Consider the following 19799-nt stretch of genomic DNA (forward strand, 5'->3'; position numbering starts at 1 on the left):
TGCTAGGTGCCAGTGAGGGTAGGAATAGGATGCTCTGGAGGAGGAACAAGTGGCTGAGGAACTGGTGTAGGGGGCAGGGTTTCAGATTTCAGGATCATTGGGACCTCTTCTGGGGCAGGTGGGACCTGTACAAGAGAGACGGGTTACACTTGAACTACAGGGGGACCAATATCCTTTCAGGGTGGTTTGTTGGTGCTATTGGGGAGGCTTTAAACTAGATTGGCAGGGGGATGGGAACCAGAGTGCCAGAGCTGACAGTGTGGCTGGGGTGAAAATAAATGATGTTGAAAGTTTAAGCAAATCCGCTGATAGAAAGGTTGTGAGTGGTGGTAAAAATCTTCTGAGGTGTATATATTTCAATGCTAGGAATATTGTGGGGAAGGCAGATGAGTTGAGGGCGCGGATTGACACGTGGAATTATGATGTTGTAGCAATTAGTGAAACTTGGCTACAGGAGGGGCAGGACTGGCAGCTTAATATTCCAGGGTTCCGATGTTTCAGATGTGATCGAGGCAGAGGAATGAAAGGTGGGGGAGTAGCATTGCTTGTTAGGGAAAATATTACAGCAGTGCTCAGGCAGGACAGATTAGAGGGCTTGTCTACTGAGTCCTTATGGGTGGAGCTGAGAAACAGGAAAGATATGGCCACATTAGTGGGATTGTATTACAGACCACCCAATAGTCAACAAGACTTGGAAGAGCAAATCTGCAGAGAGATAGCAGGCAACTTCAGGAAACATAAAGTTGTGGTGGTAGGGGATTTTAATTTTCCATACATTGATTGGGACTCCCAGACTGTTAGCGGTCTAGATGGTTTAGAGTTTGTAAAATGTGTTCAGGAAAGTTTTCTAAATCAATATATAGAGGGACCAACTAGAGGGGATGCAATATTGGATCTCCTTTTAGGTAACGAATTAGGGCAAGTGACAGAAGTCTGTGTAGGGGAGCACTTTGGTTCCAGTGATCATAACACCATTAGTTTCAATTTGATCATGGACAAGGATAGATCTGGTCCTAGGGTTGAGGTTCTGAAATGGAAGAAGGCCAAATTTGAAGAAATGAGAAAGGATCTAAAAAGCGTGGATTGGGACAGGTTGTTCTCTGGCAAAGATGTGATTGGTAGGTGGGAAGCCTTCAAAGGGGAAATTTTGAGAGTGCAGAGTTTGTATGTTCCTGTCAGGATTAAAGGCAAATTGAATAGGAATAAGGAACCTTGGTTCTCAAGGGATATTGCAACTCTGATAAAGAAGAAGAGGGAGTTGTATGAAATGTATAGGAAACAGGGGGTAAATCAGGTGCTTGAGGAGTATAAGAAGTGCAAGAAAATACTTAAGAAAGAAATCAGGAGGGCTAAAAGAAGACATGAGGTTGCCTTGGCAGTCAAATTGAAGGATAATCCAAAGAGCTTTTACAAGTATATTAAGAGCAAAAGGATTGTAAGGGATAAAATTGGTCCTCTTGAAGATCAGTGGTAGGCTAAGTGCGGAACCAAAGGAAACGGGGGAGATCTTAAATAGGTTTTTTGCGTCTGTATTTGCTAAGGAAGCTGGCATGAAATCTATGGAATTGAGGGAATCAAGTAGTGAGACCATGGAAACTGTACAGATTGAAAAGGAGGAGGTGCTTGCTGTCTTGAGGAAAATTAAAGTGGATAAATCCCCGGGACCTGACAGAGTGTTCCCTCGGACCTTGAAGGAGACTAGTGTTGAAATTGCGGGGGCCCTAGCAGAAATATTTAAAATGTCGCTGTCTACGGGTGAAGTGCCGGAGGATTGGAGAGTGGCTCATGTTGTTCTGTTGTTTAAAAAAGGATAGAAAAGTAATCCGGGAAATTATAGGCCGGTGAGTTTAACGTCAGAAGTAGGTAAGTTATTGGAGGGAGTACTAAGAGACAGAATCTACAAGCATTTGGATAGACAGGGGCTTATTAGGGAGAGTCAACATGGCTTTGTGCGTGGTAGGTCATGTTTGACCAGTCTGTTGGAGTTTTTCGAGGAGGTTACCAGGAAAGTGGATGAAGGGAAGGCAGTGGATATTGTCTACATGGACTTCAGTAAGGCCTTTGACAAGGTCTCGCATGGGAGGTTAGTTAGGAAAATTCAGTCGCTAGGTATACATGGAGAGGTGGTAAATTGGATTAGACATTGGCTCGATGGAAGAACCCAGAGAGTGGTGGTAGAGAATTGCTTCTCTGAGTGGAGGCCTGTGACTAGTGGTGTGCCACAGGGATCAGTGCTGGGTCCATTGTTATTTGTCATCTATATCAATGATCTGGATGATAATGTGGTAAATTGGATCAGCAAGTTTGCTGATGATACAAAGATTGGAGATGTAGTAGACAGTGAGGAAGGTTTTCAGAGCCTGCAGAGATACTTGGACCATCTGGAAAAATGGGCTGAAAAATGGCAGATGGAGTTTAATACTGACAAGTGTGAGGTATTGCACGTTGGAAGGACAAACCAACGTAGAACATACAGGGTTAATGGTAAGGCACTGAGGAGTGCAGTGGAACAGAGGGATCTGGGAATACAGATACAAAATTCCCTAAAAGTGTCATCACAGGTAGATAGGGTCGTAAAGAGAGCTGTTGGTACATTGACCTTTATTAATCGAAGTATTGAGTATAAGAGCTGGAATGTTATGATGAGGTTGTATAAGGCATTGGTGAGGCCGAATCTGGAGTATTGTGTTCAGCTTTGGTCATCAAATTACAGGAAGGATATAAATAAGGTTGAAAGAGTGCAGAGAAGGTTTACAAGGATGTTGCCGGGACTTGAGAAACTCAGTTACAGAGAAAGGTTGAATAGGTTAGGACTTTATTCCCTGGAGCGTAGAAGAATGAGGGGAGATTTGATAGAGGTATATAAAATTATGATGGGTAAAGATAGAGTGAATGCAAGCAGGCTTTTTCCACTGAGGCAAGGGGAGAAAAAAACCAGAGGACATGGGTTAAGGGTGAGGGGGGAAAAGTTTAAAGGGAACATTAGGGGGGGCTTCTTCACACAGAGAGTGGTGGGAGTATGGAATGAGCTGCCAGACGAGGTGGTAAATGCAGGTTCTTTTTTAACATTTAAGAATAAATTGGACAGATACATGGATGGGAGGTGTACAGAGGGATATGGTCCGTGTGCAGGTCGGTGGGACTAGGCAGAAAATGGTTCGGCACAGCCAAGAAGGGCCAAAGGGCCTGTTTCTGTGCTGTAGTTTCTATGGTTCTATGAATGTGTGGCTAAGTAACTGGTGCAGGGGGCAGGGTTTCAAATTCTTGAATCATTGGGATCTATTTTGGGGAAGGTATGACTTGTACAAAAAAGATGGATTACACCTGAACTCAAAAGGTACTAATATCCTAGAGGGATTGTTTAATATAGCTGTTAGGGAGGGTTTTAACTAAGTTGGCAAGGGGAAGGAAACCAAGGTGTTAGGATCGAGGAAGAGGAAAATAGAAATAAGTCAAAAATACTGTGCAGTAAAGATGGTAAGAAGGACAGGCCGGTGAATATACAGGATAATTTGCTGCAAAATAGATATATAGCACAAGTGGCAACAGGTACCGATCTAAATGTTCTGTACTTAAATGCACGCAGCGTTAGAAATAAAGTGGATGACCTTGCCGCACAGCTGCAGGTTAAAAGATATGACATTGTGGCCATCACCGAGTCACGGCTAAATGATGGATGCGATTGGGAGCTGAGTATCCCAGGATACACAGTGTATAGGAAGGATAGGAAGGTAGGTAAAGGGGGTGGCGTGGCCCTGATGGTAAGTAACGATATCAAATCAATAGAAAGAAGGGACATAGGATCAGAAGAGGTAGAATCCTTATGGGTAGAATTAAGAAATGGCAAGGGTAAAAAGACACGAATAGCAGTTATATACAGGCCTCCAAACAGCAGTTGGGATGTGGACTACAAGTTGCAGCTGGAAATAGAAAAAGCATGTCAGAAGGAAAATGTCAAGATAATTATGGGGGATTTTAATATGAATGTGGATTGGGAAAGTCGGGAAGGTACTGGATCTCAGGCGAGGGAGTTTGTAGAATGTCTACAGGATGGCTTTTTGGAGCAACTTGTCCAGAAGCCCACCAGGGGACCGGCTGTTTTCGATTGGGTGCTGTGTAACAAACCTGAGGCGATTAGGGAGCTGGAGGTAAAGGAACCTCTTGGAAGTAGTGATCATAATATGATTGAGTTCAGTTTCAAATTTTGAAAAGGAGAAGCTGGTATCAAGTGTATCGATATTTCAGGGGAAAAGGGGAAATTACAGTGGTATGAGAGAGGAACTGGCCCAAGTCAATTGGAAAAGTAAACTAAATGGAGGGATGGCAGAGCAGAATTGGATGAAATTCCTACAAGAAATAAAGAAAATGCAGGAAAAATATATTCCAAGAAGAAAGAAAATCATGAATGGAAAAATGGCACTAATTTGGCTAACGAGAGAGGTTAAGGCAAAAATAAAAGCAAAAGAAACAGCGTACAAGGAAGCAAAAAATAGTGGGAAAGATGAGGACTGGAAGACCTTTAAAAACTTACAGAAAGAAACTAAGGAAGTCATTAGGAAAGAAAAGATGAATTATGAAAGGAAGTTGGCGATTAACATAAAAAAGGATACTAAGAGTTTTTTTAAATATATGAAGAGTAAAAGAGTGACAAGGGTAGATATGGGACCGATTGAAAATGATGCCGGAGAAATTATAATGGATAACAAAGAGATGGCGGAGGAACTGAATGAGTATTTTGCATCAGTCTTCACAGTGGAAGACATGAGCAATACACCTGATAGCCAGAGGTATCAGGGAATAGAATTAGGTACAGTCAAGATAACTAGAGAGAAAGTGCTTGGGAAGCTAAGTGGACTAAGAATAGATAAGTCTCCCGGTCCGGATGAGGTACACCCAAGGGTTCTGAAGGAGGTGGCTTTGGAGATTGTGGAAGCATCGGAAATGATCTTCCAGGAATCAATAGACTCTGGCATGGTTCCAGAGGACTGGAAGGTCGCAAATGTAGTTCCGCTATTTAAGAAAGGAAGGAGGCAGCAAAAAGAAAATTACAGACCTATTAGTCTGACATCGGTGGTTGGAAAGATATTGGAGTCAATCCTCAAGGACGAGGTTATGAAATACCTCGAGGTGCATGACAAGATAGGCCGAAGCCAGCATGGTTTCATGAAGAGAAGATTCTGCCTTGCATACTTATTGGAATTTTTTGAGGTAATCTCGAATAAGATTGACAAGGGAGAGGCTGTGAATGTTGTGTATTTGGATTTTCAAAAGGCCTTCGATAAGGTGCCGCATATGAGGCTGCTTAATTAGATGAGAGCCCATGGAATTATAGGAAAGATATTGAAATGGGTGGAGCACTGGCTGATAGGCAGAAAGCAAAGGGTGGGAATAAAGGGATCCTATTCTGATTGGTTGCTGGTTACTAGTGGTGTTCCGCAGGGGTCAGTGTTGGGGCCGCTTCTTTTTACGATGTATATCGATGATTTGGATCATGGATTAAATGGTTTTGTGGCCAAGTTTGCGGATGACACCAAGATAGGTGGAGGAGCAGGAAATGTTGAAGAAACGGAAAGGTTGCAGAGAGACTTAGTCAGTTTAGGAGAGTGGGCAAAGAAATGGCAGATGAGATACAACGTTGACAAATGTACGGTTGCACATTTCGGAAGAAGAAATAATCGGGCAGATTATTATTTAGATGGGGAGAAAATTCAAAAATCGGAAGTGCAAAGGGACTTGGGGGTCCTCGTGCAGGATACCCTAAAGGTTAACCACCAAGTTGGATTGGCGGTAAGGAAAGCGAATGCTATGTTGGCATTCATTTCAAGAGGAATAGTGTATAAGAGTAAGGAGGTGCTGATGGGGCTCTATGGAGCATTCGTGAGACCTCATTTGGAATACTGTGTGCAGTTTTGGGCCCCCTATCTTAGAAAGGATATACTTATGTTGGAGAGAGTTCAGAGAAGATTTACAAGGATGATTCCTGGAATGCAGGGGCTAACATATGAGGAGCGTCTGTCGGCTCTTGGATTGTATTCATTAGAGTATAGAAGAATGAGAGGGGATCTCATAGAAAAGTTTCAAATGTTGAAAGGGTTGGACAGGGTAGATGTGGAAAGGTTGTTTCCCTTGATGGGTGAGTCCAGGACAAGAGGCCATAGTCTTAGAATTAGAGGGTACCCAGTTAAAACAGAGATGAGGAGAATTTTTTTTAGCCAGATGGTCGTGGATTTGTGGAATTCGTTGCCACATACAGCTGTGGAGGCCCAGTCATTGAGGGTGTTTAAGGAAGAGATTGACAGGTATCAAGGATATGGGGAAAAAGCCGGAAGTTGGAACTAGATGGGTGAATAGTTTAGCTCATGGGGGAGCTGCGGAGCAGACTCGATGGGCCGAATAGCCTACTTCTGCTCCTTTGACTTGTGATCTTGTGATATCTGTAAAATTCTCGAGGAACTCAGTGAGTCAGGGAGTAACAATGGATAAGAATAAACTGTCGACGTTTTGGGCCAAGACATCTCCCCATGCCGAGAGAGTTTATTCTTCTGCTCAGATACTGCCTGCGCAGCTAAGTTCCTGCTGCACTTGGTGTATTGTTCCATATTCCCAGTATCTGTTGGGCTTTAGTGTATATCTGCATTTGGAATTGGATTGCACTGTGACACACGGAATACCTGTTGCTATTGAATATATTGTTTGTGGGAGTTTGCTGTGTTAAAGCAGCTGCTGATTATCTCCGCACTTCGGAATTCGCCTGGGGTGCCCAGGTGATCAAATGCGCAGGCGCGATGACCAGATGATTCCCGGATGTCGCGCATGCGCTCAGCGGACAAAGGGCTCTGGGGACTCGGCCGCAGGTAGGATCGGGGTCTGGGAGTTTCACCATCACCGGCGTCCGCGCCCCGACTGAGGGACAATTGCTCTGAGTTCCGAATACACCGTCGTCCGCACTCCGGGACAGTCCCGGTCTTTCCCATCTCTCTCAGACCCGGGCCTGGGGAGATCTCTGCTGAGGGAATGGGAACGGACGGGTCTCTCAGACACTGCCGAGCTCCAGCCATCCAAATCCAGGGATTAGGAACTCTGTGGGGGGGAAAAAAACACAGAATCCTTCTATACGCTTTAGTTCTTGAGAAAATCACCTTTGTTTTACCGTCCACGAACAAGAGAACATCTGCAGATGCTGGGAATCCAAGCAGCACACAGAAAATGCTGGGGGAATTCAGCAACCCAGGCAGCATCAATGGTAAAGAGTACAGTCGACGTTTCGGGCCGAGACCTTTCATCAGCACTCTTCACGATGAAAGGTCTCGGCCTGAAAAGTCGACCATACTCTTCCAAAGATACAGCCTGGCTACTGAGTTCTTCTAGCATTTTGTGTGTGCTTATCTAGCACTTTCCCATCACTGAAGTGCCACACTCCAATGAGAAAGACTGCTGCCCTCTCTTTCATATTCATTGGTATTGCATTGCTGAATTCATCATTATCAATCACTCTGTGTGGGTGGGGAGGTGTGGGGAGAGGTCACAACTCTTTGTAGCACTTTGGGACATGACCAGAACATGAAATAATAATTAATCTTTTTTAAAAAAAACTGTTGTACAGTCTGCACAGAAAATTTGTACACAGCCTGAAAACTGTGCATCACTTTAAATTAATATTATATAGCAGCAAAGCCTTTCTGTGTGACAGCATGTCAGTTACTGTCTGGTCCCACAGCTCAGAGGGAGCTGTGAATAATACTAATAGAGAAAATCAAACTGAGCCAAGTCACAGATTGAAAATGAGTAGAAATGTCCATTCTTATACAGACAAGAAGGCTGTCAGAGAAATTAATGGTCAGTCCCGATGCCCAGTTAGAAGATGACTTTTTTTCCCAATTTAGGTTGAGCTTTGCTATTGTGATGTCAGAGCTCAGCATAAAGACTAAAATTATCTCAATTGAAATGTTGTCCTTCACCCTTTGATGTCTTTCGTAAATCTTTTTACAGGTTGGAAACAGCAAAGAATTTGTGAACAGGAATCCCAAAAATAACAACACGTCACTGTTGCTGTCTCTGTCTAGATATTTCCTTGGTAACACCAATAAGTATATCTCATCCCAGCTGGTAATGTCCTTTGTGTCTGAGATGACTTCAGCTGCATTGATTGCGCAAGCGATTCTCTCTGTCTGACTTCGGACTTGATACATTGCCAGAGAATTCATAGAGAACTGTGGGAAAGAATTCACACACTCATCCCACCTGCAGAGATATCAGTGAGTTCACACTGGGGAGAGGCCATTCACCTGCTCAGACTGTGGGAAGGGATTCACTCAGTATGACCTTGTGACATTGTTGTCACATCAATGAGTTCACACTTGGGAGATGCTGCACACCTGTTCAGATTGCGGGAAGGGATTCTCTCAGTCATCTCAACTGAAGGTACATCAACGAGTTCACACAGGAGAGAAGCCATTCTCCTGCTCAGACTGTGGGAAGGGATTCACTCAGTCTGCTGACCTGCTGGCACATCAGTCAGTTCACACAGGGGAGAGACCGTTCACCTGCTTAAACTGTGGGAAGGGATTCACTCACTCATCCAATCTCAAGAGACATCAGCGAATTCACACAGGAGAGAGGCCATTCACCTGCTCTGTGTGTGGGAAGGGATTCACTCAGTCATCCAGCCTACAGACACACCAGCGAGTTCACACTGGGGAGAGGCCATTCACCTGCTCAGACTGTGGGAAGGGATTCTCTCAGTCATCTGACCTGAAGGTACATCAGCGAGTTCACACTGGTGAGAGGCCATTCACCTGTTCTGTGTGTGGGAAGGGATTTACTCGTTCGTCCCACCTACAGATACATCAGTCAGGTCACACTAGGGAGAGGCCGTTCACCTGCTCATACTGTGGGAAAGGATTCTCTCAGTCATCTGACCTGAAGGTTCATCAGCGAGTTCACACTGGGGAGAAGCCATTCACTTGTTCAGACTGTGGGAAGAGATTCAGTCGGTCATCCCACCTGCAGATACACCAGTCAGTTCACACTGGGGAGAGGCCATTCACCTGTTCAGACTGTGGGAAGGGATTCACTCAATCATCACACCTACTGGCACACCAGTCAGTTCACACTGGAGAGAGGCCATTCACCTGCTCATACTGTGGGAAGGGATTCAGTCGGTTATCCCACCTGCAGATACACCAGTCAGTTCACACTGGGGAGAGGCCGTTCATCTGCTTAGACTGTGGGAAGGGATTCACTCAGTCATCACACCTGCTGGCACACCAGTCAGTTCACACTGGGGAGAGGCCATTCACCTGCTCAGTCTGTGGGAAGGGATTCACTCAATCATCACATCTACTGGCGCACCAGTCAGTTCACACTGGAGAGAGGCCATTCACTTGCCCAAACTGTGGGAAGGGATTCACTCGGTCATCCAGTCTCAAGACACACCAGTCAATCCACACTGGGGAGAGGCCATTTACCTGTTCTGTGTGTGGGAAAGGATTTGCTCGGTCATCTCAACTGGACACACATCAGCGAGTTCACTCGAGGGAGAGGCCATTCACCTGCTTAGACTGTGGGAAGGGATTCGCTCAGTCATCTGACCTGAAGGTACATCAGCGAGTTCACACTGGGGAGAGGCCATTCATGTGTTCAGACTGTGGGAAGGAATTCGCCCAGTCATCTCAACTGAAGGTCCATCAGCGAGTTCACACTGGGGAGAAGCCATTCACCTGCTTCGATTGCGGGAAGGGATTCACTCAGTTATCTCAACTGAAGGTACATCAGCGAGTTCACGCTGGCGATAAAGTTTAGTTGAGCTCGATATTTAACCATCACAGTTGCTGAATCCAGATGCAACTTCTAAAGTGACTTACTCATTTATTTTTTTGAGATACAGTGAGGAACATGCCTTTCCGGCCCTTCGAGCCACACTGTTGAGCGATCCCCTGATTTAACTCTTGCCTAATCATGGGACAATTTACAACGACCCATTAACCTACCAACCGTTACATCTTTGAACTGTGGGAGGAAACCAGAGCACCTGTAGGAAATCCAGGTGGCTGACAGCGAGAATGTACAAAACTCCTTACTGTCAGTGGTGGGAATTGAACCCAGGTCGCCTGCACTGTAAAGTGTTGTGCTAACCACTACGCTACCGTGCTGAATTCTGCAATTATCGCTGCTGTTCATCACACCCTGGTCATTGGGCATGGGAGGAGTTTCTGCTGCTGATAGTCATATTAATGGGACCGTACTGAGTGAATCTACAACACATCCACTGTACAGAAGGGAGTCAACTCAGCCCAGCTGGCCCTTGCTGCTGTTTCTAAACTATGACAGACTTTTAAAATCCATCCCTGCTGTTCACCTCTCACTCTCCCTATGATGATGGGTTCTAAACAGGCACTATTCTGTGGTGAAGAGTTCTCCCTTGAATTACCTTTATGACTGCAGACTGAAGAAAAAGATGAGCTGACTGCAGTTATGTCTGACATGTTCTCGTACATAAAATCTCTGGGCCAAGTAAGAATGACATTGATATTTAACCTCCGTATTTCCTGCCCATTTGAACGTTTTGTGTAATTTTCACTGTTTCTATAAATGGCTGGTTATTATGGATTGTCCTATCTGTAATAATGGATCAGTCATAGCATAATTTGTAGGCTTCTGACTCTAAAACTGGATCAGGTTTGTATTTATAGTAAGGTATGAGGTCTTTTATGAGTTTGTATTTTAAACTTTTATGAGTTTTGTATTTTGGTGAATTATATTTGCCACTTGATTGTGCTTGTGTCAGAAATCAGATTGAGTGAAATTGCTGCAGGATCCTGTAATGTGTTAGATTTTTTTCTGGTTTCTCTTTGTTGGTCTTTAATTATGTATTTCTGATAATATTTTTATGTTAACTACCTGTTCCTGTATCTCCACAAGGAACTCCTCTGTTTCTGGGAAGAGGTCTTCCACTTTGAGCCAGACATTCGACACTTCCTTGTTAACCTCTGGTCTGCTCAGATCGTGGGGATGTCTTCCACAGAGGATCATGGCCTTCCATTGATTAACTTTTTCTTCTATAGTGATAATTTATTCAAAGTTCAAAGTTCTGTTAACACGGGTCACCTCATAGAAACAATAACCATTTGTGCGTGGAGAGAATCTATTTACTGATAAGTAGTTTTATTGGCTCAACTAACATGTGAATCGTCAAATAGAAAAGGTAATACCCGGGAAAGGCCTTCCTCTTTGTCCCAATCCAGTCTTCACATGTCCTACTTGGGGTTGCTCATAAACATACCTGTGATGGTTATTAACCAGAGTTATTGCTGTCTCACATTCAAAGCCGCTCATTTTTATGCACTTACCTTACCAGTTCTAATTTTGCAATTCCAATCTTGTTGGCTTTAGAGAATCTTACTGGCTTGTGTCATCTTCTTATTGGCTCCGATGCAAGCCAGCATCCAGCTATTGCCCACTTCTGCAGTGAAAAGTGGTAACTTTTGTCTCTTTGCCCTCATACAGTTACCAAACTAGTAACCAGCTTGAATCACTCAGTGCTGACACAGACCTCTCCCCCCATTCATACTTCTGAGAACCAGTTTGTTCGAGGTGGTCTTTGAGGGGCATTCGGAGTGTGGCGGGTGCTTTCATGCAGACCATGGGTCCATTGCATGAGTAAAGAGATACATTCCTGACTACTACGGTATGAGCTCCAATGTTATGTGCACATCGGACTGGGCCCTTTTATTTTTATTTTCCTGTAGCTGTTTGTTAAAGTTGAAAATTTGGTAAATATACTTTATTTATAATTTTATGCTGGTGTACGATCAGTCATTTCTGGGCTACTGATAACTGTGTATGGGTAGTATTTACACAGCATTCGCTGTTTAAATTGAGGTCCCTTTAATTGGAACATCCTGATGTTTCTGTTTGGTTGAACCCCAAATCATACGGACCCCAGATGTGTGTTTATGAAAGGTGGCTTTCTCAATGCTGAGTCGCGTGGCAGTTAGCAGTCAGCTAACGAGCCAGATCTGTACGTGAGCCCCAGTGAGAGGATTACATAACACTAATCCTATCCCCTTTGTGTTATGCTGGGTCTCACTACATTTGAGCTCTGGTTTAGTTTCAGCTACTTGAGGTTGTGGTCAGTTTTCTAGTAGTTTTGGAAACTCTGAAAGGGCCAAGGCCCTGACAGAAACTCTTCCCCTTGTCTCTTAGTTCCCTTTCCATTCTCCTCTCCCGATGTACTAGATCCTCCTGTGCACAGTTTATAATCATGGAAACAACCTTTGAGAAATGTGCAGTCTGGTCAACCCAATTGTTTTTGACACTGATCAACAGAAAAAGACTCTCTTGACTCAAAGTGAAAACAGATCTCTGCAAAGTGATCTAAATCAATTACAAATACTGTATAAAACACAAAATAATTGATTGCATGAGTATTCACCCCCTTTAATATGACACACCTATTCATCACTGGTGCAGCCAATTGGTTTTAGAAGTCACATAATTAGTTAAATGGAGATCTGTTCTCGGAGACCTGTGTGCAGTCAAGGTGTTTCAGTTGATTGTAGTAAAAATACACCTGTATCTGAAAGGTCTAACTGCTGGTGAGTCAGTATCCTGGCAAAAACTACACCATGAAGACAAAAGAACACCCCAAGCAACTCCACGGTTATTGAAAAACACATGTTGGGAGATGGATAAAATAACATTTTTAAGCCATGGAATATCCCTTGGAGTACAATAAAGGCAGTCATCAAGGAATGGAAAGAATATGGCACAGCTATAAGTCTGCTTAGAGCAGGCCATCCTCAAAAACTGAGTGACCATGCAAGAAGGGGTCTTGTGAGGGAGGCTACCAAGAGACCTATGACAACTCTAGAGGAGTTACAAGCTTGAGTAGCTGAGATGGGAGAGACTGCACATATAACAACTGTTACCCATTTGCTTCACCTGTTGTGGCTTCATGAGACAGTGGCAAAGAGAAAGCCACTTTTGATTAAAAAAACTCACATGAAATCTCAGCTAGAGTTTGCCAGAAAGCATGTGGGAGACTGAAGTCAGCTGGAAGAAGGTTCTATGGTCTGAAACTAAAATTGAGTTTTTTGGCCATTAGACTAAATGCTATGTTTGTTGTAAGGCAAACACTGCACATAATCAAAAACACATCATTTCTACTGTGAAGTTTGGTGGTAGCTTCATCATGCTGTGAGGGTGCTTCACTGCAACAAGCCCTGGAAGGCTTGTGAAGGTAGACGGTAAAATGAATTCAGCAAAGAACAGGGAAATCCCGGAGGAAAACCTGATGCAGTCTGCAAGAGAACTGTGACTTGGGAGATTTGTTTTCCAGCAAGGCAATGACCCCAAACATAAAGCCAAGTAGGCTTTATTCTATTGCTTTTTCTTTCTTTGATAGACTGCTACGTAGTTGTCCTTCACTGTCTTTACCAACTGTTGTACTTAGTTTTCTGACACAATCCCATCTATTATGGGTTCTGACAAATCTGATCCTAACACCTCCGCCACTTATCTCATATCTCTTTCAGTCATGAGTTTATTAGGTGTGTAACCTGTTGGTGATGCACTGTGTATTCCTTAAGGCAAAACTACCTGCCACATTGTTACATGTTATTGCTCCATTTTGGCGATTTTTTTTGTGTTTGATTTATCCTTTCCACAATTCCATTAGATTGTGCTGTATAGGGCATATGAAATCTGCTTGATCTCAAAAAGTGGCAAGACATCTTGCATTGTCTGGGCTGTAAACTGTGTGCCTTGCTTGAATTCTATACTCTGAGGTAATTCCCAGAGAATAAACACCCTTTCCAATAAGAGTTTTGCAGTGGCTTTGGCTGTGTTTGTCTTAGTCAGGAAACCTTTACCCCACCTAGTGAAAGTATCTATCAGTACAAGAGTATATGTGTACCCTCCTGGAGCGGGTGGTAAGGATCCAACATAACCTATCTGCAAATTACACTGGTCTGGTGTGTCAGAGGGCTGATTTCTATCAGGATTATATTGTGCACAAATCAAGCAATTCATGACACAGCATTCCACGTCATCCTTCATTTGAAGTCACCAGTGCACCTCCTTTATTCTTTCCATGGTATTTTCAGCTTCCTGATGTCTCCATAGATTATGGTACCAGTTGATCATCTGGTTTTGTCCTCCCTCTGGAACCACAAACTTTCCTTCACAAAGGGATACTCCATCCTTATCATACACTTCCTTGTTCTCTTTGTATATTTCTGACTCAGCTCCTTTTATCATTTTTAAATATTCTTTCTATTTCTTCTGCTCCTCTATTAAATTCATAACCTTGACTTATTGCTCCTTCTGCCATTCCCAACTCCCCAGTCTGGAGCTGCTATTCCTGCTCACTTGAAGTAACTTGCTTCACTAATTCATCAGCCTTTCTGTGCCCCTCAGGATTACTTAGAGTGGGCTTTCACTGTTTTGACTCCATATTCTTTACCATTTGTGTCTTTATACTGCAATAGAGCAGCAGATGGAGGGGCTTCCCGTCAGCTGAATAAAACAACCCTCTTGCTTCCCACAGAGGCAAATGTTCTGTAAGGCTGTTCCAAGTGTACATACTGTCAGAGTGTATGATTGACCAGAGCGGAAAACAATCGGGGTGGTTAACCACATATGCTACAGCTGCCAGTTCTGCCTGTGCCTTCATGGTGCTGGGTAAGTTGAAAGCTATACTATACATTTTCTGGCCATGTTTATCCTTTACATAGATCCCACACCCAGTTCTCTCACCATCCTGTACTGATGAGGATCCATCTGCAAAAATTAAAGTAGGGTTTTTCCTTTTCCTTTGTGTATTTGATCTTTGGCATTACTTTATCTGGTTTGCTTCTACCCCCCTCCTTTATCTTTTAGTATAAATGGTTCATTGGTATCAATTACTATCATAACTTTACATTCCTGTTCATAAGATATAGGAGCAGAATTACATCATTTGGCCTATCAGCTCTGCTCCTCAGTTTCATCATAGCTGATCTATTTCCCTCTCAGTCCTAATCTCCTGCCTACTCCCGGTATCACTTCATGCCATGACTTAATCAAAAGTCTGTCAACCTCTGCCTTAAATATACCCCATGAGTTGGCCTCCATAGCCGCCTGTGGCAATGAATTCCACTGATCTATCATTCTCTGGTTAAAGAAGTGCCTCTTCCTCTCAGTTCTAAATGGTCATTCCTCTATTCTGAATCTGTGTACTCTGGTCTTAGACCTCACCACCCCCTCCCCATCACAGGAAACATCCTCTCCACATCTATATCGAGGCCATTCAACATTTGATAGGCATCAGTGAATCCCTCCCCACCCCCCATTCTTCTGAATTCAGTAAGTACTGGCCCAGCATCATCAAGCACTCCTCAAATGATAAGTCTTTCAATTGCGGAATTGTTTTTGTAAACCACCTTTGAACCCTATCCAATATCATCACATCTTTTCTTAGATAAGGGGCCCAAAACTGCTCACAATACTCCAGGCGAGGCCTGTCCAACACCTTATTAAGCTTTAACGTTAAATTTTTGCTTTAATATTCTATTCTTCTTGAAATGAATGCTAACATTGCATTTGCCTTCCTCACCACATAATCTATAAATTAACTTTTACGGTATCCTGCATGAGGACTCCCAAGTCCCTTTGATGTTAGATTTTTGAATTTTCTTTCCAGTTAGAAAATAGTCTTATCTTCTATTTCTTTTCCCGAAGTGCATGACCATAAACCTCTTGATGTATTTAATCTGCCATGTCTTTGCCCATTCTCCTAATCTGTTTCAGTTCTTCTGTAGCCTATCTGCTTTCTGAACTCCACCTGTTCCTCTAACTATCTTCATAACATTTACAAACTTGGCCACAATGCCATCAATTCCTTCATCCAAACCATTGATGTATATTGTCAAAGGAAGTGGGCCCAACACAGACCACTGTAGAACATCATTTGTCACCGGCATCAACAAGAGAAGGCTCCCTTTATTCACGCTCTTTTTCTCCTACTAATCAGCCAATTCTCAATCCGTGTTAATATCTTTCCTGTAATGCCATGAGCTCTTGTTAAGCAGGCTTATGTGTGGCACCTTGTCAAAGGCCTTCTGAAAATCCAAGTACACAACATCCACTAATTGCCCTTTGTCTATCCTGCTTGTTATTTCATAAAATAATTCAAATGGATTTGTCAGGCAAGATCTTTCCTTAATGAAACCATGCTGACTTTGGTCAATTTTATCATGTGCCCCTAAGTACCTCGAAACCACATCCTTAACAATCGACTCCACCATCTTCCCAACCTTTGAGGTCAGATTAACTGTCCTATAATTTCCTTTCTTCTGCCCCTCTCCTTTCTTGAAGAGTGGAGTAACATTTGCAATTTCCCAGTCCTCCAAGACCATGCCAGATCATTACTAAAGTCTGCACAATCTCTTCAGCCACCTCTTTCAGAACCTCTCTTGTAGTGTCCCTCAACTTCTGGGTGCATTGTCAGGCCCTGGGGATTTATCCGCCCTAATTTGCCTCAAGGCTGCAAACTCCTCCTCCTTTGAAATCTGTACAGGATCTATGACCTCGCTACTGTATTGCCTCACTTCTGTAGACTCCAAACTGACTGGGGTCTGCAAGTTAGGAAATTGAGTATCCAATTGCATAAGGAGGTATTGAGGTCAAGGTCTTGAAGCACATGGATTAGTTTTGAGGGAATGATATAATTGAATGCTGAGCTGCAATCATCAAAGAGCATCCTGATGTACTGTATGCATCTTCATTGTCCAGATGTTCCAGGATTGAGTGAAGTGCCAATGAAATGACATATGCTAAGAAGGTCATTAGGAAGGAAAAGATGAATTATGAAAGGAAGCTGGTGACTAATATCAAATAAGATACTAAAAGCTTTTTTAAGTATATAAAGGGTAAAAGAGAGTTGAGAGTAGATATAGGACCAGTAGAAAATGACACTGGAGATATCATAATGAGAGACACAGAGATGGCAGAGGAACTGAATATGTATTTTGCATCATTCTTCACTGTGGAAGACATCTGCAGTATACCAGACATTCAAGAGTATCAGGGAAATGAAGTATGTGCAGCGAAAATTACGACTGAGAAGGTGCTCAGAAAGCTCAATGATCTGAGGGTGGATAAATCTCCAGGACCTGATGGAATGCATCCTCGGGTTCTGAAGGAAGTAGCTGGAGAGATTGTGGAGGCATTAACAATGATCTTTCAAGAATCGATTAGATTCTGGCATTGTACCAGATGCTTGGAAAATTGCAAATGTTACTTCGCTATTTAAGAAGGGTGGGAAGCAGCAAAAAGGAAACTGTAGACCTGTTAGCCTGACACCAGTGGTTGGGAAGTTGTTGGAATCGATTGTCAGGGATGAAATTATGGAATACATGACAAGAAAGGCCAAAGCCAGCATGGTTTCCTGAAAGGAAAATTCTGCCTGACTGCAATTTTTTGAGGAAAGTACAAGCAGGGTAGACAAAGGAGATGTAGTAGATGTGGTGTACTTGGATTTTCAGAAGGCTTTTGACAAGGTGCTGTTCATGAGGCTGCTTAGCAAGATAAGAGCCCACGGAATTACAGGGGAGTTACTAGCATGGGTGGAGCATTGGCTGTCGGCAGAAAACAGAGTGGGAATAAAGGAATCCTATTCTGGCTGGCTGCCGGTTACCAGTGGAATTCCACCAGGGTTGGTGTTGGGACCGCTGCTTTTTACCATGTATGTCAATGACTTGGACTATGGGATTAATGGATTTGTGGCTAAGTTTGCCGATGATATAAAGATAGGTCGAGGAGTGGGTAGTTTTAAGGAAACAGACTGCCTGCAGTGAGACTTGGATCATTTAGGGGAATGGACAAAGAAGTGGCAAATTAAATACTATGTTGGGAAGTGTATGGTCATGTGCTTTGGAGGAAGAAATAAATGGGCAGACTATTTAGATGGGGGAGAGAATTCAAAATGCTGAGATGCAAAGAGACTTGGGAGACCTTGTGCAGGGTACCCTAAAGTTTAACCTCCAGGTTGAGTTGGTGGTGAAGAAGGCAAATGCAATGTTGGCATTAATTTCTAGACACACAGAATATAGGAGCAGAGATTTGATGTTGAGGCTCTATAAGGCACTTGTGAGACTACACTTAGAGTAATGGGTGCAGTTTTGGGCTCCTTATTTTAGAAATAATATACTGACATTGGAGAGGGTTCAGAGAAGATTCATGAGAATGATTCCAGGAATGAAAAGGTTACTGTATGAAGAACGTCTGGCAGCTCTTGGGCTGTATTTCCTGGAGTTCAGGAGAATGGGGGGGGGGATCTCATAGAAACATTCCAAATGTTAAAAGGCCTGAACAGATTTGATATGGCAAAGTTATTTCTCATGGAAGGGGAGTCCAGGACAAGGGGTACGACTTCAGGATTGAGAACTTCCATTTAGAACAGAGATGCGGAGAAATTACTTTAGTCAAAGGGTGGTAAATCTGTGGAATTTGTTGCCACGAGCGGCTGTGGAGGCCAAGTCATTGTCTGCATTTAAAGCAGAGTTCGGTTCTCGATTAGCCAGGGCATCAAAGTGTACGGGGAGAAGGCAAGGGTATGACTGGAAGAATTGGATCAGCCCATAATTGAATGGCAGAGCAGTCTCGATGGGCCGAATGGCCTACTTCTGCTGCTATATCTTATGGTCTTATGATCTTATGCTGTGGGTCTGTCGTGAAGTTGTGTTGTCACTGATGTCACTTCGTTTCGCATTGTAATGGGAAATAACATTGTAGCCCTGCCACAACTGTCCAACATCCTTCACTGATTCAAGTTTGGTCCGGAAAGCCACTTTGCGTCTGAGATGGCTTTACAGATGTCGTACCTGGAACTCTTTTTATCTTACTTGATCGCCAGACTTGAATGCCGCTGATCTGGCTCTCAGCAGATTGCAGATCTCATATTCATCCAGGGTTTCTGGTTGGGGAAAACTCTGAATGATTTTCCAAGGACACACTCATCATGACTATTTTTATAATGTCCATGACAACCATGATGTTTTCATTCATATCGTCTGATGATTTCTTCAACACGGCTCTTGTCCAGCGACTCCCATGGCCTTTCCTCTACCTCCAGTGACCTTCTCTTTGTTGTCCTTATCTCTAGAGCCTTGTTCTTTAACCTCTGCCTGTATGCAGGTAGGAGGAGACAGCCAAGTGATTAAATTTCCCAAAATGCAGTCTGGGCATGAAACAGTAGACACTCCTAATCATAGTATAGCAGTGGTCGAGTATGTTGGGACCTGGTGCTGCAGGTTATATGTTGATGATAATTGGGCAGATCCTTCTTCAAACAAGTCTGATCAAAGTTTCTGATTATTATTTGAAAGGCGTTTGGTCGGCTGTTTCTTGTTTGCTGATGCAGCATTCAATATCTGGAGTGTCTACTTGAATGTGAGCCTTTGCTGGTATGCTCAAGAGCATGGAGAACTCTACTGGTATATAGATTGGTTGGCACTTAACTATCAGGTATTCCATGGTGGTGGGGAACAACAATGTGACAAGACAATTGAGATCTGAGCCTATTACTTTCTCAAAGAATTCCAACACATTTGTCAGGCAAGATTTTCCCTTAAGCAAACCATGCTGATTTCGGCCTGTTTTAGCTGGTGCCTCCAAGTGCCCTGAAAACACATTTTTGATATAGGGCTCTATGATCATCCCAACCACTGAAGTCAGGCTAATTGGCAAGTAATTTCCTTTCTTCCTGTTCCTTCCCTTCTTAAAGAGTGGAGTGTATTATGCAATTTGCCAGCCCTCCA

At 43.3% G+C, this 19799-nt stretch overlaps 1 protein-coding gene across 1 annotated transcript; it reads left to right on the forward strand.

The window, feature by feature from the left end:
* Positions 1 to 6808: 6808 nt before the first annotated feature.
* LOC134350798 (zinc finger protein 229-like) lies at positions 6809 to 11797 on the forward strand. The gene is made up of 2 exons (XM_063056497.1): positions 6809 to 6854; positions 7990 to 11797. Exon 2 carries the CDS (start codon positions 8365 to 8367, stop codon positions 9799 to 9801), a length of 1437 nt encoding a protein of 478 aa, XP_062912567.1. The 5' UTR covers positions 6809 to 6854; positions 7990 to 8364; the 3' UTR covers positions 9802 to 11797.
* Positions 11798 to 19799: the final 8002 nt, after the last annotated feature.

Source organism: Mobula hypostoma, chromosome 8 (assembly GCF_963921235.1).
Source record: "Mobula hypostoma chromosome 8, sMobHyp1.1, whole genome shotgun sequence".
NCBI lineage: Eukaryota > Metazoa > Chordata > Chondrichthyes > Myliobatiformes > Myliobatidae > Mobula > Mobula hypostoma.

Excerpts from the sequence above, each read along its gene's own strand:
- LOC134350798 (XM_063056497.1), top strand. The coding sequence starts at position 8,365 with ATGCTGCACACCTGTTCAGATTGCGGGAAGGGATTCTCTCAGTCATCT.